Raw genomic sequence first — 23,716 nt, forward strand, 5'->3', positions numbered from 1 at the left:
GGCTTCTACTAGCATGTCTAACATAGGTCTTACTAATTTATCTTTAAATTTTTTATATATATCTATGGGGAGACCATCAGGTCCCGCCGCCTTCCCCGCTTTCATCAGATCGATCGCCTCTACCACCTCTTGTAAACTAATGTCTTTTCCTATTTCATCTTTATGTTCTTCTGGTATACTAGGTAACTCCAAATTATCCAAAAAAGTTTTTTGTAATTCTGAACCCGAAGTACATTCAGAATTATACAGTTTTATATAATATGATCTAAATGAATTATTAATTTCTTGTGGGTCAACAATGATATTACCATCTGACTCTTCAATCGAATCTACAGCCCTCTCCATTTGTTTTGTTTTTATTTGCCACGCCAACACTTTACCTGTCTTTTCGCCTTGATCATAAAATGTTTGTTTCAGCTTTAATAACTTAGCTACAGTTTTATTTGCAGAAAGTGTATTATATTTAGATCGAAGCATTAATAGCTGTTTATGTTTATCTGCACATATCGAATCACTATGATATACTTCATTTTCTAGCTCTTTAATCTCTTTTTCCAAATCTTGTAACTCCTGTCGAGATTTTTTACTTTTAGAACTACAAAAACTAATAATTTGTCCCCGAATGAAACATTTAAATGCCTCCCACCGAATTCCTACTGAAGTTTCCAATTGATTTGTTTCAAAGTAATTGTCAATTTGATTGCCCAAGAACTCTACAAATGACACATCCTTAAGCCAACTTTGCTGGAATCGCCATTTAGGGGGATCTTTAACTAATTTTGAATCAACATATGACAAAGACACTGGTGCATGATCAGAAATGACAATACTAAGGTATTGACAATCTATACATTTTGAAAGCAATTGGGCTGACACAAGAAAGTAGTCTATTCTAGAGTAAGTTTGGTGTGTTGCCGAATAGCATGAATATGCAGTCTGCTTTGGGTTAAGATGCCTCCATATATCCACTAGTTTAAGCTCTCCTATAAAATGTAGAATCTGTTTTCTAGAATTCACATGTGCTGTATCAACTCCTGTAGATCTATCTTTTCCTGGATCAAGTGTACAATTCATATCCCCCGCCATTATAACCTGACCTGGTAATGAAGCCACCATCAGAAATATGTTGCTATAAAATTTAGAGTCATCCTTATTAGGGCCATAGATATTTACTAAATTTAATATCTCTGTTACCAATCGTCCCTGAATAATCACAAATCTGCCAGCTGGGTCCTTAATAACATTATTTACTTGAAATGGCACAGCTTTATGTATTAATGTAATTACCCCTCTGGCTTGTGTAGTAAAACATGCAGAGAATACCCATCCTTGCCACCTTCTTTCAATTTTGATCACTTCCTCCTTAGTCATGTGTGACTCTTGCAAGAATACCACATTTGCCTGTAACTGCTTAATTCTAGTCATCACCTGTTTAATCTTTTTTAGTTTCCCCAGCCCCCTGCAATTCCATGATAGAAGCTTAATCCCTCCTGTCTGTGCCATTTTTTGTTTTAACCATCCTCATTAACTTGAACCATATATTTGCCAAAATATAAGAGGCCAAACCTAAAATAACTAAAACAAAACTAATAACATAAAATATGAACTTACGCCAGCATTTTCCATGCTTCCCTGATACCATCTGTATCAGTAACCCCCTTCCCTACACTTGACTTCTTAAATGGTCTTCTCCTATTTGTTCTGTTGTTCAAAAAAAAAATAACACCAACACTTCTATCCATCGTTACCGTTTCAACCTTCTTATCCATTTTTATACCCACATATTTTAACCAAGCCATGACTTGTCCAATAAAATACTATTACCTCAAAGAAAAAAAAACAAAAAACAAAAAAACAAGCAGTACGCTGCCAATCCGTCAGTCTTATAAGTAACATCTTTCAAACTATACACATTATATTAACAAAATATATCTTCAAACTATTATCTTAAAATAAAGTTAAACTTTCACTTTGTTTCATTTCTTTTTTTTTCAAAAATTATAGCAAAAGCGCCCTCTTCTGAACCTTAAATGAATTAACTTAAACGTCAAATACTTAACTTGTTACCCTTATTAAAACAAAATTAAATATCTACTTTGGACGAATATACAACCTACAGACAAAGAAAGTAAACTACAATTTTACATTTAGTCCTCAGTACCTCGCGTTAATACCTCAGTTTACTTGTTCTCAATTTGTTGCATCTCTTTATCCATTTCTTCTGGACTCGATACCTCAGTTCACTTGTCCTCGACCTGCTGCATAAATTTCTCCACTTCTTCTGGACTGTTCATAATCACAGTACGGTCTCCATGTGTAAGAAGCAATCGAGCAGGAAAGATTACTCTGTGTCGGTTGATTCCTTTGTCACGCAATTTTTGACGGACAGCATCGTACTTTCGTTGTTCCCTGTGAAGCTCTGCCGACAAATCCGGAAAAAAACGAAGATTGGAGCCTTTGTATGCAATTACTCCCTTTCTCTTTGCAGCCTTTAGAACATGTTCCTTCTGTTTGAAATTGAGGAACTTCATTATGACAGTCCTCGGCTGCACTTTACCATCTTGTCCGTTTTTTTGAGCTGAGCTGGGTATTCGATGGGCTCTCTCTATTATCAATGGTGTAACGCTTTCTCCCAACTCCAACGTTTCTGGAAGAAACTTTTCCAGAAAAGCACACGCATCCGATCCCTCTTCTTTCTCCGGCAAGCCAACCAACCTAAGATTATTCCTCCTACTTCTGTTCTCCAAGTCAATTACCTTATCAGCCATTGATTTCATCTGTTTTTCCAGCGTATCATTTCTGACCTTCAGTTGGACGATTTCGTCTTCTGTCCCTGAAATTCGTTCCTCCGCCTCTGTCAATCTCCCTTTGACATCCCCGACCGCCGAAAGAATTTCGTCCACCTTGCCGCTTACTTGTCTTTCCATTGCTTTAAAGGCCTTCATCATCTCCGCGTTACTAGGATTCTCGTTTGAGGCCTCACCCCCTTCATCCTCCGTCTCTTCGTGCTCGCTCAGGCTTTCAGGTTCGGATGGCATAATTTGTGATTCCGCTTCCAATCTCCCTTTATTTTTTATCTTTTTCTTCGACGGCATTGTTTTAGTAATCACTTTAGCTATTCCACCAACTTAAATTAAGTATCTTAAGTGGGTTTAGAAGGATTGATTCTAACCTAATGCACGCGGGTTGAACTCTGCGACTTGTCACGCCACCGCCATAACCGGAAGTCTTCGTGCATCAAATTTGAATGGGAAATTTTAATTTCAAAATATCAATTTGGCTGGCATTGCATTTTGTTCCAATTAACATAAAAATTACTTTTGCAAAGTTTTGAGGAATTTCATTGAGATTTAGGGGTGCCACCTAACACATGAACTTTGGCGAAATTACGAAAAATGTGCAATTTTTTGTCTAATTCCCAAAAGGTTGACCTGGAAATGTTGAGTACAGTGACCTTTTATACAGTAACATGTTCTATAGGGTTATCAAAGTAAAAGTTGTTTGTTTGCGCTTTGGGCAACTTGGGCATTGGTCAGAATTCAACTTTCAAGATTGTCCATTCATTTGTCCTATATAGACAAAATGAATGGAGGTCAATGGGACATGTTCACGTGGCCTTACCCTGTTAATTTACTGTAACAACTACAATGCTACTCTCAATACACATGAGACATCTACAGTGGGGAGAACAAGTATTTGATACACTGCAGATTTTTAAGGTTTCCCTCTTACAAAGCATGTAGAGGCAAAAAGCAAAAATCCAGAAAATCACATTGTATGATTTTTAAGTAATTAATTTGCATTTTATTGCATGACATAAGTATTTGATACATCAGAAAAGCAGAACTTAATTTTTGGTCCAGAAACCTTTGTTTGCAGTTACAGAGATCATACGTTTCCTGCAGTTCTTGACCAGGTTTGCACACACTGCAGCAGGGGTTCTGGCCCACTCCTCCATACGGACCTTCTCCAGATCCTTCAGGTTTCGGGGTTGTTGCTGGGCAATACGGACTTTCAGCTCCCTCCAAAGATTTTGTATTGGGTTCAGGTCTGAAGACTGGCTAGGCCACTCCAGGACCTTGAGATGCTTCTTATGGAGCCACTCCTTAGTTGCCCTGGCTGTGTCTTTAGGGTCGTTGTCATGCTGGAAGACCCAGCCACGACCCATCTTCAATGCTCTTACTGAGGGAAGGAGGTTGTTGGCCAAGATCTCGCAATACATGGCCCCATCCATCCTCCCCTCAGTACGGTGCAGTCGTCCTGTCCCCTTTGCAGAAAAGCATCCCCAAAGCATGATGCTACCACCCCCATGCTTCACGGTTGGGATGGTGTTCTTGGGGTGGTACTCATCCTTCTTCTTCCTCCAAACACGGCGAGTGGAGTTTAGACCAAAAAGCTCTATTTTTGTCTCATCAGACCACATGACCTTCTCCCATTCCTCCTCTGGATCATCCAGATGGTCATTGGCAAACTTCAGACGGGCCTGGACATGCGCTGGCTTGAGCAGGGGGACCTTGTGTGCGCTGCAGGATTTTAATCCATGACGGCGTAGTGTTTTACTAATGGTTTTCTTTGAGACTGTGGTCCCAGCTCTCTTCAGGTCATTGACCAGGTCCTGCCGTGTAGTTCTGGGCTGATCCCTCACCTTCCTCATGATCATTGATGCCCCACAAGGTGAGATCTTGCATGGTGCCCCAGACCGAGGGAGATTGACCGTCATCTTGAACTTCTTCCATTTTCTAATAATTGCGCCTACAGTTGTTGCCTTCTCACCAAGCTGCTTGCCTATTGTCCTGTAGCCCATCCCAGCCTTGTGCAGGTCTACAGTTTTATCCCCGATGTCCTTACACAGCTCTCTGATCTTGGCCATTGTGGAGAGGTTGGAGTCTGTTTGATTGAGTGTGTGGACAGGTGTCTTTTATACAGGTAACGAGTTCAAACAGGTGCAGTTAATACAGGTAATGAGTGGAGAACAGGAGGGCTTCTTAAAGAAAAACTAACAGGTCTGTGAGAGCCGTAATTCTTACTGGTTGGTAGGTGATCAAATACTTATGTCATGTAATAAAATGCTAATTAATTTTTTAAAAATTATACGTGATTTTCTGGATTTTTGTTTTAGATTCCATCTCACAGTTGAAGAGTACCTATGATAAAAAATTACAGACCTCTTAAGTAGGAAAACCTGCAACATCGGCAGTGTATCAAATACTTGTTCTCCCCACTGTATACTCTGAATATGACATTGTCCACTCTAGAATACTGTTGATGTTAAGCTTAATAGCTTAGCTAACATAGATAGCAAACGGTTGCTAGCTAACGTTAGCTAGATGTAATGAGCACCAAATACCTATAAATATGACTTAAATGACTTATGAGTATACAAAGTATACAAAGACACAACTACAGATATGATAGTAATATGTAATAATACATACCCAACACAGAAAGATCACCTCAAACAGAAAGATCACCTCAGTTTTCTTGAGCTGTAGTATTGTTTACCTCAGATCTCCATGATCTCCATTGAGCACTGTTAACCACTTTATCCAACAAAAACAGATGTGCGGTGGCACCCCTAAATCATCATGGACAAATATTTTGCATGTGTTGTTTCTACATATATTGGAACACTTTTAGCACCCAGCCATATCAAAATTCAAGAATTGTGTTTTTTGATGCACCCTAATATATATATATATATATATATATATATATATATATATATATATATATATATATATATATATATATATATATATATATATATATATATATATATATATATTATAATATATATATATATATATATATATATATATATATATATTATATATATATATATATATATATATATATATATATATATATATATATATATATATATATATATATCGGTCTGGCTGATTAATTGAGATATTTGATAATTTCGAGATTATCAGCATTAACCAAGAACTGTGCCAGATTGGCTGAATAACAGAAGTGACCAATGGATAGCACACATTTTCTATTTTCACATATTTATAGTCAATTTTGAGTAAACGGTTATTTGTGTAAAATGTCAAATAATGTAGTTAAATGTGTATTCAATTAAATTCATTGAGTTAAATATGTATGCATGCATTAATTTCAGTGAGTTTATGTAATGTCTATCATATTTGCTATCGTTACATTGTATTTTGTACAGTGGGCTCCAAAAGTCTGAAACCACTAATGTAAATGTTTATATTTTACATTTTTATATATATTACAAATTATATATTGTCATTAATATTGTCTTTTCCACAAAGCAGCCACATGGTCAATATACAAATTGACTTAGAAATATTACAAATTGACCTAGAAATGTTGCAGAATATAATTATAATTTTTTTAATTATACAACCCCAATTTCAGAAAAGTTGGGACATTAATAAAATCAAGAATCTGTGATTTGTTAAGTCTCTTGAACCTTTATTTAACTGACAAAAGTACAAAAAAGATTTTCAGCGTTTTCACTGACCAACTTAATTGTATTTTGCAAATATAAACTAATTTTGATGTTGATGGCTGCAACACACTCCAAAAAAGTTGGGATAGAGGCAAAATAAAAGTGAAAAGATTATAAAATATCCAAGTGAAGTCCAAATTTTCCTTTTTTAAATCCTAAAATTGACTGTTAATTAAGATTAAATTAATTTTGAATCACAGATTAGTTTTCCAAACACCAAAATTGACAACGTTGAAAATCAAAGATGCTTTTTTTCAAATGATGGAATCGTGGTGGAAAGATTAAATGCTGATGCGAGTCTTCAGTTGTTGTTGTTGTTGTTGGTGGTGGTGGTGATGATGCTGATACAGTGTTTGTTAACCTTTCAGTCATTTCCCCCCCGAAGCATTCTGCTCACTGCAGCTCGGCTAGTACTGAGGTGCTCATTTTCAACCCTCCCTCCATTTTTTCTTCTTCTAACAGCTTGTACCGCCCGCTTGCATTTCATTTGTCTCCTGAGTTCCACACACACACACACACACACACACACACACACACACACTCTCTCTCTCTCTTGCTCTCTTTCTGTCTTTCGCCTTCCTCCATCCCTGCTGTGAGGTTCTGTGGGCAGTCATGACTGTTTTGGGCTCTGGATCTCGGTGTTGTTTTTGACTGCCGTTGAGCGTTATTGCTCTTCAGAGTGGGCCAGGAAGGGCCACCAACCACAAGACTTGGAGAGTCCTGGAGGCTCTCATGATCTCAGAGAGAATGAGATAGCGTTAAAAACACCTCAAACCATTGTCTTGTAGAAGGTAGGTGGAATTTACATGATTAGGATTTTGCAATGGGATGCTGACTTTGAATGTCAGAGAGATGAGATTTTTAAGGATGCACAAATTTTAGCACTGCCTTTCAGTTCATTGTTGTCATGGTTATGGAAGATGTTGGTATCGCTTTGAAATGCAAATTCCACTGTCATTGGCATATTTGGGTGATTTTTGTTTTATTATAGTCGAATCATTACATGACTGCCTCGTGCTCGCCGCTCTAGTGCTGTAGTAATCTGTCACCTTAGAGGCCGTACAGATGAAATCTGAGAGGATCACTCTGCCACAGATCACAGTTGTATTTAATGCTTTTATTGAATTTCCAACATTTGTAGTGTACAGGCTCCCTTTTTACCCCAGTGGAATCTGTTAGACATGTGTTGGATGGTTTAAAGCTGGATGTGCCCATTAGGACTGTACAGACCATTGGAGCAGCGTTTGATGACTCACTGACCATAAGCATTTCAGCTCTGGTGTTTCTCCAGTGGTTAATTGTACACTGTAAAAAATATCTAACCTCCCAACTCAAAATTTTCTAGTGACTGGTCACATCTAAATTTGTCAATTGAAAAATTTAGATTTGACCAGTCACTAGAAAATTTTGAGTTGAGGAGGTTAGAAATTGTTTACAGTATACACAGTAAAAGATGATTTTTGACAATTGTTAAATTAACTTAATTAAAATGAGTTAAAGCAACACGATTGCTGAACATTTTGCTTCTACTTAAATTAATTGTGTCCAATCTACTTAGATATGAAAAACTGAAGTTTACTCAGGGCTCGACGATAAGGACTGCATTGTGCTGCATCGTCATGAAAGTTTGTCATTTGCATGTGTTTTTAAGCCTTGCCCATTTAAAAATTCATGCGCAAGAAGATGCTAGAAGAGAAGTCAATTCGATACTCGCTGTTTAAAAAGTTTTGTGAACCGACAAATTCACACAAAATTGTCAAAATGCCCGTATTGGCGAGTATCCTCATAAACAGTCGGTTATGTCTTAAAGTGAACATAAACAGTTGATAAATAAAATGCATGTGTTATGGCTGGTTAACACAGAGCGAGTTTTGCTTTTAAAAGCACGAGATGCAGGTCAGTGGAACGAAAAAAAGATGCTTAGATGCTGAAAAAGACACGAGACGGGAGCGCAATGGTTAAAGACATCCGTCTAGAGCGTTTACATTGATAACCAATGGAAAAGTAGCGCAGTTGAATGGAAAAACTGTATATTGGATCCGTGCAGCTCTTAAAGTGACAGTAGCCTAATATTCCTGCTGCTGCCTGTTCTTTAATGTTAATCAAAGAACAAGGCGAAGAAAAAAATCGCTCACTTCTTTTGACTGAATAGCTTTTATAACTTTAATAAGGATTCATCTAAATTTAGTTTGTACAGTGAAGACTATGCAGTGTTATTTTACATTTGATTACTTTATTCAAATTCTGTAATTGAAAATTACTGTTAGACCAACCTGAAAAAACTTGAAAAGCACTGTTTATTTCATTTGTGTGAAAATTTTAGCAGGGCAAATAAAAATGTGAACCACTGGGTACTGGGCCAGTAGAAAAAATCCTTAGCACTGAGCCCTACTTATGATTTTTGTAGCATTAACTTAAACTGGGCAGGAGATATTTAGTTCCCAGCATGTTTTGCATAGGACTAGATGCAGGACAGTAAATGTTGAAATTAAGTGTTACTTTATGTGTTTTGAGTAAATGGAAAGACCTGTTAGAGTTATGTATAACATTTAAAAGAGTTTTTGTTATGTTATTGTTTATTGTGGTAACCATTGTGCTGAAAAATAGAGCTTTTGCTTGCGCTGTGGATGGCTGTATTTGCTTCACATAATGAGCATTAGCTGTGTTAGTGCAGTGACAAGTACAGTAACTTGTTCTTTGCAAACACCATCTATGCAAGCTACAGATTTAAAAGGTACAGTAACAAAAAAGCGTTCATATTAATTTTATAAGTAATTAGTTGTGTAATGTATTGACAATTGTTAGATAGACTTTACCTTATTTCTTTTCGAGTCATAGCTGTTAAAGTCGACATGAAACAGAAGTTGCAATAGTATTTTCTTCCCTAATGTGACATGTATCCAAGTGGAAGGGGTTCTTGAACAAGAAAAAATGTATGGTAGGACTTTTTGTCCACAGGGAATTGATTGAATTTTTTCCCACATGCACAGTAAAATTCTAACAATCTTACAATTTGGCTACAGTATATAATGTTGTAAATCACACACTCTACAATATCGACCTTATGCGCCAGAGAAACGAGGGCGCCGCCATCTTTAGAATATTGTCTTTTAACTTCAGTTTTTGCGGTCGCTCTGTATATTTCTATGGCATTGCTGTCCAGGAGTATTTAGCTTTTGAAGTGGATTTACTTAATGTAAAGTTAACGAAAGTTATCATGAGGACTGTAATGTTTAAGGATGACTTAACAAATGTCAGTCGACTGGGAAGATTTTAAAACGAGCCGTTCATTAATAAACGCAAAATCGCTGTGAAAATACAGACCGGAAGTCAAAAGACAACGAGCGCGGCGCTGAAAAGGGGTGGGGCTACATAGTATGTAATTAATAAATTGTTTATTTACAAAGGTTTATTTTAAAGGACTTTAGTTATTGTGCACGTATTATGTGTTTTATTATGTGTTCTCTGAACTTTCTTTCATATATATATTTTACCACATAAATATATTTTATAAGTACCACATAAATAAGAGCACTTTTGACAAATATATGCTTCACACATATAAAGTAAAACACATACTGTACATTTAACTTTGCATGCCATATATACTGTTCAGCTTTCAATATAAAGGCCTATTGTTAATTGTTTCAAGACATTATATTGTAAAGTCAATTTGCACATTTCATGTTCTTCTTCATCGTAAACTTCTGGCCATCAGCCTTACTGTATAGCTGTATGTTTTGTGGTGATCAATGAGAGTGTTATGACTAGCTAAGCTATGTTTGCACTACGAGTTATGGGCTGTTTATTGTACTTTTTCATTTCTCTATTACGCCAAACAACGTTCTTGGTTTCCCCTTATTCCCCGTCCTGCAGGGTTCAGCCGATTCGTACACGAGCAGACCTTCGGATTCCGACCTGTCAGCGGAGGAGGACCGCGAGGCGTATCGGCGTGAAGCCGAACGCCAGGCCCAGCTGCAGCTCGAGAGAGCCAAGGTTCTGCGCTTTTACTATTTCTTTGCACAAAGTGTCCATCTGCTTGTAGCTTGTGACATGAATGTGTTGGGACAGGGCATCATCCGTACATATTGGTTCAAGTAACAACATTTTCTTATCAATTAGATCAGTATTGTACACTTTAAAAGGATAAATTCATTGTTTCTTGATATTCGCTTGTGTCTGCTGAACTAAAATAAAATGCAAATGTGTATGCAAAAGGGACCTTTTACTTTATCTTACAACATTTTGTCCCAAATTAATGGTTCACTTTCATGTAAAATTTCTATAAATTCATTCAAATGTTACACTGTTCTATTCAATCACTGTGTATTTGAATGTACACAACTAATCACTTGCTAAGCATTATATAATGTAATGTTACTTACTATTTTAATTATTATGCATTAGTTATATTAGATAATTATTTATATATTTACTATGCAGTTATTGAGATACTCTAGCTTTTAATAGAGCAACCAAACACACACACATACACACACACACACACTGCTATGTGATTATTAACATTGCTTTCTCTGGCAGTCCAAACCTGTAGCGTTCGCAGTGAAGACGAATGTGAATTATTGCGGGGCTCTAGATGAGGACTGTCCTGTTCAGGGTGCTGCCATAAACTTTGAAGCCAAAGACTTTCTGCACATTAAAGAGGTGAGATGCACGTACAATACATGCAGACGAACGTGTGCAAAGTTCTGCAGGTCAGTCTGTCAGGCTATTGGCTAACAATGCCCATAACACCATAATGGCTCCTCGTAATAGTGCTGAGTTTGTGCTTTCCTTGTGTTGCAGAAGTACAATAATGACTGGTGGATCGGAAGGCTGGTGAAAGAGGGGGCAGACATCAGCTTCATACCCAGCCCCCTCCGACTGGAGGCCATGAGACTCAAACAGGAGCAAAAACAACAGAGGTCTCTCTTTCTCTCTCTGCCAAGATTGTGCACAACTCTGCTCTGTATATATTTCAGACGTTGGATTACATTTAGATGCATAGAAATCAAATGCATTTTATATGAAGGTAACACTTTACAATAAGGACCCATGAGTTAAAGGGATAGTTCACCCAAAATCATTTACTCACCCTCAAGTTGTTCCAAACTTGTATGAGTTTCTTTGTTATGTTGAACACAAAAGAAGATATTGTGAAGAATGTTGGTAACCAAACAGTTGATGGGCCCAACCAACTTCTATAGATATACTATGGAAGTCAATGTGGCCCCACAACTGTTTGGTTATCTGCTATACTGTTATAAATATCTGATTGATTTACATTACAAACTATCATAATTTAATCCTACTTTTTTGGGCATATAAAAATCAGCATCTGCACCAAATTGCACATTTTTGCTTATTTTCTTCTTCTTGAGAATGAGCTCCATATTCTATACGAGGCATAAAAGACTGATATGTCAAATATAATACTCAACAAAAACATTCCCTTACTGTATAAAAGTATGACTATGGCAATAATACTGAATTTAGTCTGAACCCTTATCCTCTCCTCCTGTACCTGTAACAAATCCTTCCCTCACAGGTCAGAATGATCCGAAGCCCTAAAATTACTGATACAATTATAAAAATGCTGCTGCTTTTTTTTGTCCAGAAAGCTTATTTCATTTCATTCTTATAATTCTTTTTTATTTTTTAATGCAATTTTTTTTTTGATTTTTATTTATTTTATTTATCTCTAAATAACTAGATTTTATTATTATTTATATTGAATTATATAACGTTCTTCACATTCTTTCACTGAAATAATTCTTATATAAATTCATAAATAATAATTCAACAAAATAACTCTCCATTACATGCAAAAACTTGCTAAAACAGCTCAAAAAGTCTCACATTGGATGTCTCTGACAACCTCTTGTGGAAAAAAAGAATATACAGTAAAATGATATTTCATGACTCCTGCCACTATATTGCCTTATAGCTTTATATGGAGCAAATGAACACTTCCCCTGGGTCCTAAAGTCAGTTCTTCAGTTCTTTTCTTCAGTATGCCGTCATCAGGTATATATTTAGACATTATAAAATAATTTTTTGGTAAAGTTTTAGCATTTTTAGTTTTCATTTTGAGTATTTTTTAGGTTTGTATTTATACTGAAGTGTCAGATTTTGTAATAATTCAAGTTAGTAAGGTGGACAGCAGTCATGTGGACAGTAAGAATTTATTACTATTTATATTACAACCACATAAAATCCTAAAAATCCAGTAAAAAAAATAAAATAATGTGTGTGTATTACAAGTTCAAGTGCGACAAATCTCCCAAGGTCTTGAACCACTCTGATAAACACTAAATTTTTCAAAATTAAAAGAAAATGAATGTCGGGTCAAAATGACCCGAGGAGAGGAAGTAATGAAGCTGACAAGTCTGGCAATGTCCAGATATCTTACCAGCTCTGTGAAGGCATGTGGTATCATAGGCTGATGTTTTTTTCTTTCTTTCTTTTTTTCTCTGCAGGAAAAGTGGTAACTCCTCCTCAAGCCTAGGTGACATGGTATCAGGAGGATGGAGATCCACGCCGCCATCTGCAGGTGAGAGTGAGTATGACGGCCTGGGCGCCATGCTGCTTTGCAGGGGATGTGTGTGACTGGGAATGCTGCCCCATATGAGCAAAATATCAGTAGGGCTGGAGATCAGTGAGTTTATTCATCTTTCCTTGCTTTTGTTCTTATTCTTTCCTCCTCTTCTTAACGCATGACACATTCTGTCACAGGTTAAGCTTCTACTGTCAAATTCAGTAGGATAACACCTGTAAAAGTTCAGAGTATGGTAAAAATATATAAGTAATTCTTATTCTACAATCTTCTGAATGCTGATTCTGATGTGTTCTCTCATTTCCAAAAGCCAAACAGAAGCTAAAGCAGGTAGGTGTGTTGATATGGCTATGTGTTAGATTTATTTGAGCAAATGATTTAATGAGATCAAAACACACACACACACACACACAAAATGGCCAAAAATACACTACACTTCAAAATTTTGGAATGTTCTGTTTTATGCTCACCAAAGCTGTATTTATTTGATCAAAAACACAGTAATATTGTGAAATATTATTACAATATTAAATAGCTGTTTTCTGTGGTAATACATTTTAAAATATAATGTATTCCTGTTATCAAAGCTGAATTTTCAGCATCATTACTCCAGTCTTCAGTGTCACATGATCCTTCAGAAATCATTCTAATATGATGATTTGATGATGCTCAAGAAACATGTCTTATTGTTATCAATGTAAAAAACAAACAGTAAAAAAAAGAAAAAAGAATTAATCAATTTAATGTATCCATGCTTAATAAAAATATTAATGTCTTAATAAAAAATGATCTTATACTGACCCCAAAATTTTGAATGGTAGTGTCTGCTGAAACAATTCTATTTAGAAAATGAACTAAATAGAAGTAGGTAACACTTTATTTTACAGTGTCCTTGTTACACATTACATGTAATTAACCCTAAACCAAACCCCAATCCTAACCCTATAGTAAGTACATGCATAATGCATAATTACATTGTAACACAGAATTATTTCTATGACAGTACTAGATATTGTAAACAGTTGGAAAGTATCTTGACCACGTTTCATGAATCTCAGAAAATATATATATATGCATGACAATTGCAGCAGGATGTACCAAGATTGTTACCAGTCTGTGCTGACACATTACGGATACTGCTTTAAATCCGGTTTGTTCTGGTTGTACTTGATGCTGTGGTTCTGTGTGATGGTGCCGTTTTTGTCTTTCTCAATTAGACTGAACTCATTCCCCCTTATGATGTGGTGCCGTCCATGAGGCCTGTGGTTCTGGTTGGGCCTTCACTGAAGGGCTATGAGGTGAGCGCTAGACTTCATACAACCCTCTGAATTTGTTTTGAAATTTGTTGTCTCATGTGTCGTGTCTGTCGACAGGTGACAGATATGATGCAGAAAGCTCTGTTTGACTTTCTCAAACATCGCTTTGATGGACGGTGAGCTCTAAAAGACATCTTGGCACATTTCTCGATTGTATATGTATTAGATATACACTACCGGTAAAAACTTTGGAATAATTAAGATTTTAAATGTTTTATGTTTCTTTTGAAGAAGTCTCTTCTGCTCAGCAAGGCTGCATTTATTTGATCAAAAATACAGTAAAAACAGTAACACAGTGAAAAATTATTACAAATTAAAATACAAATATTTGAATATGTTTTAAAATGTATTTTATTCCTGTGATCAAAGCTGATTTTTCAGCATCATTACTCCAGTCTTCAGTGTCACATGATCCTTCAGAAATCATTCTAATATGATAATTTGACAATTTTTTATCAATTATTAGTGGTACTCAATTATTGATAATGGTTCTTATTATCAATTTGGAAAACTGTTTTTGCTGCTTAATATTTTTGTGGAATCATTTTTTTCAGGATTCTTCAATGAATAGAAAGTTCAAAACAGATATAGAAATAGAGATGTTTTGTTACGTAAATGTTTTATGATCAGTCTGTGCTAAAAAAAATTATATACAAACTTTTGAATGGTAGTGTATCACAGGTTTTACAAAAATATGAACTGTTTTCAATGTTGATAATAATAAGAAATGTTTCTTAAGGAATATTTCACAATATTACTGTTTTTACTGATCAAATAAATGTAACTTTGACACTTCTTTCATAAACATTAAAAAAATCTTAATTCAGTGTATGTGTATGCATAAGCGTCGTTTACTCACACTTATGTACTTACAATGAAAATTAATGGTGACAGCGTCTGTCAAGCTCCAAAAAGGCCAAAAAATATTCATAAAAGTAGTCCATACAACTCATGTGATTATATTTCATGTCTTCTAAAGCCATACGCTTTGTACGAGGAACAGACCCAAATTTAAGTAATATAAAATAGAACTGGCACATCATAATCAATTACCATGGTGGAGACATGATTTTCAGTGACCTGCAATCTTTCTTTCACATCATTAAGTCACTAATGGATTGTTATGCTGACAGGATTTCTATAACCCGGGTAACCGCTGACCTTTCTTTAGCCAAGAGATCGGTTCTCAACAAGAGACCTATCATGGAGAGGTCTAACACACGGACCAGTTTGGGTGAGAACATCAGCTCACTAAAGACTTGCTATACTGTGCACCCTTCAGAGCTCAACAATAAGATAACATCAGTTGCCTATTTTTTGACCACAATTAGTTTAAAGTATCTAGCTGGTTAACAAGGTCTTGTCAAAATTGTAAGAATAGGTCTTAAAAATGTTCAAAAATAAAAACCAGCAGACAAAATCTATATTTTTGAACTTTTTGAGCATTTTCTCCTTCTGTTTTCTCGGGCTTCATGTTTTGTGGGTGCTGTTTGTCTGTTTGTGCACCCAGCGGAGGTACAGAGTGAGATCGAGAGAATATTTGAGTTGGCCAAAACCCTTCAACTGGTGATTCTGGATGCGGACACCATTAACCATCCAACACAGCTAGCTAAAACCTCGCTAGCTCCCATTATAGTCTATGTCAAGGTCACCTCTCCAAAGGTAAGTGTCATGATGACGGGTGCACTAGTTCAAAGGATTGCTGAAAATATTCTCAAAAATATCTTCAGCTCTATAAACAGAAAAATAGATCATTTATTTTTCTTTGATTCTTCCTCCCTTTTGGCAGGTCCTACAGCGGTTGATAAAGTCGAGGGGTAAATCACAGAGCAAACACCTCAATGTTCAGATGATGGCAGCAGATAAACTGGTTCAGTGTCCCCCTGTAAGTTCTTGAAGTATAAACACACACACACACATGTACCCATACACGTTTACAGAGCTGTTCAGAATACTGTAGATTCAACATTAGTGTTGTCAAGATCCACAAATATAATTGGATAGTTTTGTCTTTTTACAATATTTCCTTGAAAAGGTCTTAAAGAGTTAGACTGCCATATTGCAGTATGGGATGTGCCCTGGTACTTGATGTAAACTCATAAATGAGTAATGCATGTACAGCAGGGGTGTCCAATCCTGTGCTCCTTGAGGACCACTATCCGCTCTAGTCCTAATTAAACACAGCTGAACCAGCTTATCAAGGTCTACAAGATCACTTGAAACTTCCTGGCAGGTTTGATGGAGCTAAACTCTGCAGGAGCAGGATTGGACACCCCTGATGGACAGCAACGCACATGTCTAGAATATAAATCCAAAAGGGTATAGAAAAAAATTATTTTCCAAAAAGTATTATTATTTACTCTCCCTCATTTTGTTCCTAATACATATGACTTTCTTTCTTGTGTGAAACATGGGAAGAAATTTTGAGAAACTGTACTGGTTGCTCCTTTCCATGCAATTGCAGTGAATAGGGACTGGAGTTTTAAGGAAGATACTAAAAACCCCATAAAAGTATGATTCACAAATCTTTTTACAGTGATCTTTGTCATGAATTGGTTGATCTGGTTCACAAAACACAATTTTCAGTGGATGACAACATTTGCTGTATGTTTCTCACACAAAGCTATCGTTTGGTTTCAGAAAACTTGAAGTATAGCATATGCAGGACTTGTATGGTGCTTTTTGAAAGCTTGAAAGTACCCATTTATTGCAATTGCATTGAAAAGAGAAACTAGTATTTTTCAGGAATACACAAGGGTGGGTAAATAATGACCGAATTATTATTTTTGGATTAATTATTCAAAATCTCTACCACCATTTAGCTGTTTCCCTCTGTTTAAATAGACCTGATTACCAGTCAAACTCTGACAGCCCTAAACAAAGTGAAGTTAGATTGGTTTTCACTAAAACTCTCAATGGCTGACTTAGGATTGCAAGGATGAGAACTGCAGGTTTTGAGAGCATTTCATTTAGGGCACATCTGTCTGACTGCACATTGTGTTAATTGGAAATGAAGGTAATTTTGTGTCTCACATTGTTAGTGAACTGGTGTAATTTTAAATGTTTGTTCTTCATTCTCACTTGATTGACTGCTCTTCAACTTTTTAAGGAAGCCCCATACGTTGCTTAGTTCTTAACTGAACTTATTTAGACTGGCCTTGCTACAGTTCTAGAGATGCAAACGCTTGCTTTTCCAAACCACATTCTGACAAAAGTCATGTTGCATGTTGCATGTTGTTCCATAGAGCCATTATCCTACCTGTCGCTCAACGTCATCTCCCATCACCTGTCCACCATCATAAGATATTTTATATAATATCTTCTAATTTCATCCCCCGCATGTCATCTTCTCCTCCACCCTGTCTCCCCATCAGGAGATGTTTGATGTCATTTTGGATGAGAACCAGTTGGAGGACGCCTGTGAGCACCTCGCTGAATATCTGGAGGTTTACTGGCGTGCCACTCATCTGCCAGGCACCGCCCCTCTTAACCCCCTATTGGAGCAAAATCTGATGACCCCACCCTCGGCAATCTCCAGTCTTCAGGTGAGGCGTCTTTGTGTGGATAGGCCGAAACATTTAAAGACTTTTATATACAGTAGGAGAAATATGTGTTAGTTCTCAAGTGCCTTTGGCTCTAAAGATAATCAAAGCAGCTTTACAAGGAGGGATTGCGGAACTAGTGCAATGACATATCTAAGGAAACTTATTTCCCAGACAGCAACATCGTGTCGGCCCAGACCCGGTCCACGTCTGGTACGTGTGGATTCCAATCGATCCAGTCGATCTGGGCCGACACTTTGCTGCTGTCTGGGATGGCACATTAAATTGTGACATTCACAATATGAGCAAAGTCATCGTCATAAATATTCAATATATCCTTCTATATTTAAAAATGCAGATGACTACATTCTTGAAAAGTTTTGTGTTTTGCAGTCACATATGCACTGGCCTAGTTAGACCAGAGTCCACCAGACTTAGTACAGTGTGTGTCCTCATCGATCAGCCTGGAAAGTAGTCCAGAGACTGTTCTAAACATAATCATTGAGAATATAAATGCCATATGTATCAGCTTCGAGAAATATATCTTATATTTGTGATGTGTGGATTCAGGTCTGCATCCACCTCATTCAATATCCTATGAAGTTAATTCAATTAAAATTATACAGCTGACCTCAAAAGTCAGGATGTTGCAGTTACACAGAAAATGGTTTTAGGTCACAGCTGATTTTCACTGGTGTATGGGACACAGTTTTAAAGGTAAAATGCGAAATAAAGGTTGGCACTAGAGTTTTGACTTTTCACTAGAGCCCCTGTATATTCAAACTAGTGACAGATCTGTTCTGCTTTAATCATTTCATGCAAGCAATAATTGGTCAGTCCTACTTTGTATTTGACAAAACGGATCTGTAATTAAAAAAACTGATTAAAATTGTCCTTTTTGGCAACGTAAGGTGGTCATAAAGTAAACGTTTGTCTGGTCTGTCTTTTCCTCCAATCCATATTTTCACTCTCTGTCCTTTAGTTGTCTTGGGTCCACAAATACTTGTAATACTGACATGTTGTAAGTCTCAATCTGTCTGTTTTGTGTCTCATTCATGCCTGACATCTTTGCAGTTCTCTGAAACACAGGAATTAATTGAATGAACGCTTACAAACCTGCGGTGAGTAGGTGAGACAGTCAATCTGCCTTCCCCACTCTGACTGTAAATCAAAACCCCACCCTGATACTCTTTACATCCTTCAATTCCTTTAAACCCTCCAAATGGAAATGGCCATCTGGTGTTCCCATTGGAAAAACACTTAATTTGAAAAAAGAAAATCATATATACAAATATATGATTGTGTTATGCTGTTGTTGGTGAGACATTTATTTGAGCCCATTTATAGTTTTTATGTTTCAGTTGGGCAAAAGGTGATAATACAAAAGCTTTATGTTTAAAATTATGCTGGCCTTAAAATGCACATTTAGCACAAATCCAAATCCAAAAGCACATTCAAATGTCCATTAAATCCACATTTAAATGTTCTTCTTAATATGTAATCAGTACATCTTATGGTGTAGGCAACATTTCTAAAGGTGTAGGCAGGTTTTCTAAAGGTGTCTGCAGCATTTATAAACCTATAACACATCTATCCCTTAATTTTAATGTAAGAGCGGGGACGCCCATTTGTATATTGAATGTGTCTGGATTCTGGTGTTACCAGCTTATCCTGCTTGATATTGCAAACTGGTATTTCTTATTTCTTTCGCAAATAGTTTTACCGTGTACTGATATTTGTTATTCTTCTAGTTATTTACCTATAGCGACTAATGAATCAGAAGTCTTGCACATTCTCCGAAAATAGCTTACTTCCCCGTTGCACAATAAGGTGGATAATTAAAGAAGGCATTTTTAAAGCTATAAGCAGCTTTTCTGAAGATGTAGGCACTGGGTCTTAAGGTGTGTTTAAGGCAGTGTATTCTAATGTTAGCAGCTTTTCTAAAGGTGTAGGTAGTGTTTGTAAAGGTATAGACAACATTTGTAAAATGTGTAGACGGCATTTGTAAAGGTGTGGGATGGGTAGCATTTGTGGCAAAATTACTTAAAGTCAGTAGAATGTCTAAAGTGGACTATCGAAATAAAGTGGAACCACATTTGTAAAGCTACAGAGAATGTTTGTAAAGGTGTAAGCAGGATTTCTGAAGGTGTAGGCAGTGTTTCTGAAGATGTAGGTAGTGGTTCCTAAGGTGTAGACATTTGTAAAGCTGTAGGTAGTGTATCCTAAGGTGTAGACAGCTTTTTCTAAAACTGCAGACAGCATTTGTAAAGTTGAAGGCAATGTTTCTAAAAGTGTAGACAATGTTTTAAAGATTTGTAAGGGTGTAGGTGGCATGCTTTAAGGTGTAGGCAACGTTTCCTAATGGTGTAGGCAGTGTTTTAAAGGTGTAGGCAGCATTTGTAAGGGTGTAGGCAGCATGTCTCAAGGTGTAGTCAACGTTTCTAAAGGTGTAGACAGCATTTGTAAAAGGGTGTAGGTGGCATGCTTTAAGGTGTAGGCAACGTTTCTAAAGGTGTAGGCAGTGTTTTAAAGGTGTAGACAGCATTTGTAAAAGGGTGTAGGTGGCATGCTTTAAGGTGTAGGCAACGTTTCTAAAGGTGTAGGCAGTGTTTTAAAGGTGTAGGCAGCATTTGTAAGGGTGTAGGCAGCATGTCTCAAGGTGTGGGCAACTTTTCTAAAGCTGTAGAGAACGTTTGTAAAAGTTGTAGGCTACATTTCTGAAGGTGTAGGCAGTGTTTTTAAGTTAAAGACAGCATTTATAAGAGGTGGGTGGCCATTTCAATGGGTAGTCAACGTTTCTTAGTGTAGGCGGCATTTCTAAAGGTGTAGGCAGCATTTGTAAAAGTGTAGGCAGCGTTTGTAAAAGTGTAGGCTGCATTTCTGAAGGTGTAGGCAATGTTTTTAAGTTGAAGACCCACTAAAGGCGTAGGCAGCGTTTGTAAATGTGTAGGCAGCATTTCTAAAGGTGTAGGCAGCTTTTCTAAAGGTGTAGGCAGCTTTTCTAAAGGTGTAGGAAGCTTTTCTAAAGGTGTAGGCAGCTTTTCTAAAGGTGTAGGAAGCTTTTCTTAAGGTGTAGGAAGCTTTTCTTAAGGTGTAGGAAGCTTTTCTAAAGGTGTAGGAAGCTTTTCTTAAGGTGTAGGAAGCTTTTCTTAAGGTGTAGGAAGCTTTTCTAAAGGTGTAGGAAGCTTTTCTTAAGGTGTAGGAAGCTTTTCTTAAGGTGTAGGCAGCTTTTCTAAAGGTGTAGGAAGCTTTTCTTAAGGTGTAGGAAGCTTTTCTTAAGGTGTAGGCAGCTTTTCTAAAGGTGTAGGAAGCTTTTCTAAAGGCGTAGGCAGCATTTCTAAAGGTCTAGGAAGCTTTTCTAAAGGTGTAGGCAGCGTTCCTACGGATTGGAGGTTAGAACTGAACCGGATTAATTACAGGGAAGTAGCCACATGCTTTCTGGCACTTTCTAGAGGTCCATTTTTTTCCTTAATTTTTTCTGTCAAATGGTGTAAACTTCCATTTGGCAGTGCAAACTTTCCATTTGACAAGGCCTACTTTTTCTATGATTTCTATTGTGTTATGCACCTACCCCTCTACACTTTTGGCTTAATTTGCTTTTATCGGAGCGAGCTGCACACAGTCATCTCAGACTGTTCTGTTTTTGCACCTTGCTGATTAATAACACCGTAGGCCCTCCATAAGATGAGTTCACAAAGCAGATACAGCTGCCTGTTTTCCTGCGTTATAAAGAAACACACTGATTTTATGACTTTGTAAAACAGGCTGTATCTGAGCACACAGACTGATGCTTTGTGAATGTGACAACCCTTCTAACTTCCCTTTGAATGCAACCTCCTTGTTTCTAAAACTAACCTGAATCTTTTTTGCTCCAGAGGAAAATGCGTAGCAATCTATAATGCACAGCAGTTTGATCTCAGCAACCAAAGAGGCTTTGTTCAGACTCAAAACAATTCAGCCTGAACAGCAAAAACACATCTGACAATCCCGATCCAAACTACAATCACAGATGATGACAGTTTGGACAGTTAGTCCTAAAGTCTGGATTTAAAAAGCAAGTCCAATTTGTGTGCAGTGTGAACAAAGCCATAGTAACCAGTCACTTTATTTCATCGGTGAGACTTCTCCCCACCTCACTGCACATTACATGTTTTAATATTTGTGCTTTTTTTTAATGTGTATACCAATCTCCTAAACAAGTCATTTTTCTTTGGAGTGAAACAGAAAGAGGAAACGTGACCTCAGTGTGGTTTAGAGTGGTCATCTCTCTCTTTCTGTCCCAGAACCAGCAGTTGTTGCCCGCCGGGGGTGGAGGGGGAGTGGAGGAGGAGGAGCAGGGGGAGCAGGACAGCCTCATGCCCTCCGACGAGGCCAGTGACTCTCGCTCCCTCCGCCGAGGCGGCTCTAGCTCCCTGCACCCCCCGGAGGACGAGGAAGAAGAGGAGGAGGAGGAGGAAGAAGAAGAGGAAGATGATTACGAACCCCAACGCCACTCTAACCCGTACCGGGACGTGTACCCGCCCAACCGTAACCAACCCGGTGGCATCAACAGTACTAACGGACACGAGTCACGGGACCGACTCCTGCAGCAGCGAGACTCGCAGGACGGACACAACCAACGAAACAACCGCCAGCGCGTGAGAGCCTGGCCGAGGGACAACTACTGACCGTCCACCTGCAGGAGTCTGGAAGAGAGGGTTGGGTCGTGAATCGGGGTGATGGGGATTGGTGAGGAATTGGAAACGCACAATGCGTGTGTATGTGTGTTGGTGGGTGAAGCTGCCCATGATTGGCGAAAATATCCTGTTTTCTAAGCTTATGTGGTCGTTATTGTTTGAGGCATTGCACTACATTTGCTTTTTAAAGTCAGGGCAGCTTTTCTCCTTTAAGATCAAATGCATGTTCTGATCAAAACAATATTTGAGCTTCCTCTGGAAACCCTTACCCCACCCGAGTCCAATATTACTTTATTATTTTGCGTATTATACTCTCTCCCTTAACCCAATGAGCACAGAAAGCATTATGGGAAAAGGAAAAGCACTTTTATAGCATGGGATGTGAGTCACAATGGAAGATGTTGTAGCATTTTGTTGCATCTTACTTTAATGGCTTCTTTTTTTTTTTTGCTAGCGCGCTTGTAAATGTGAATATTACTCACTATTTTTTGGTTCATGCCCTTTATCATGGAGCCTGTATGCACTTGTCTTATCAATATCAGTTGTTTATTTGTACATTATTCAGGCAACTAACATTTCATGGTCACGTTCATAGATGTAGCACACATTGGCGCCTGTCACAAGCACCATGCAAATGTGGTATATGTAAGAAAGGGATTCAGGGTTACGCTCTGCTGTTGTAGAGTAAAAATATTATTGGGACTATAGTCTGGGTTTGCACATGAGGTGAAATTTAACTCCAGAATGAAGAGAAGCAGTCGATCTTCCTGCATTTCCGTACTGCCGCATAAAGAAAGAACCTAATTAGGTCAGTGTCATCGGTTTCTTTTTCTGGGAAATGAGAAGGACTGAAAAACTGGATTTATTTTATCACCCAAAAGTGCCCATACTCTGGCTTTTTTTTTATAGAAGTACCATAGATGAAGCTCACCAGTTTTGGTGTCCGTTTTGGGATAGTCATGTTGTTCCTCTGCGATTTGACAGTTGAAAAGTTCAGGTCTAGATTCATACATTTTACCATTTGACACATTTGCAAGTCATCAATTGGATGACCTTATCAGAGACAGTATAAGGAAAAGAACAAATGACTGATGAGAAATCATAACACTCAAAATGGCGTCTCTCATTTAAAAGGGCCA

General features: G+C 37.5%; 1 protein-coding gene across 1 annotated transcript in view; it reads left to right on the forward strand.

Annotated features, from left to right (window-relative positions):
• Positions 1–22,568, forward strand: part of cacnb3a (calcium channel, voltage-dependent, beta 3a) — a gene marked incomplete at its 3' end in the record, with an annotated part of 43,084 nt that extends 20,516 nt beyond the window's left edge. The window contains exons 3-14 of the mRNA XM_081386329.1: positions 10,364–10,483; positions 11,030–11,152; positions 11,294–11,412; positions 12,967–13,040; positions 13,354–13,373; positions 14,261–14,341; positions 14,417–14,475; positions 15,493–15,593; positions 15,870–16,021; positions 16,149–16,244; positions 17,734–17,904; positions 22,185–22,568. Of these exons, the coding sequence (XP_081242455.1) occupies positions 10,364–10,483; positions 11,030–11,152; positions 11,294–11,412; positions 12,967–13,040; positions 13,354–13,373; positions 14,261–14,341; positions 14,417–14,475; positions 15,493–15,593; positions 15,870–16,021; positions 16,149–16,244; positions 17,734–17,904; positions 22,185–22,568 (1,500 nt within the window). The remainder of the gene's footprint in view (positions 1–10,363; positions 10,484–11,029; positions 11,153–11,293; positions 11,413–12,966; positions 13,041–13,353; positions 13,374–14,260; positions 14,342–14,416; positions 14,476–15,492; positions 15,594–15,869; positions 16,022–16,148; positions 16,245–17,733; positions 17,905–22,184) is intronic.
• Between the last annotated feature and the right edge of the window lie 1,148 nt (positions 22,569–23,716).

This window comes from Scardinius erythrophthalmus (assembly GCF_964197995.2).
Source record: "Scardinius erythrophthalmus genome assembly, chromosome: 15".
NCBI classification, from domain to species: domain Eukaryota; kingdom Metazoa; phylum Chordata; class Actinopteri; order Cypriniformes; family Leuciscidae; genus Scardinius; species Scardinius erythrophthalmus.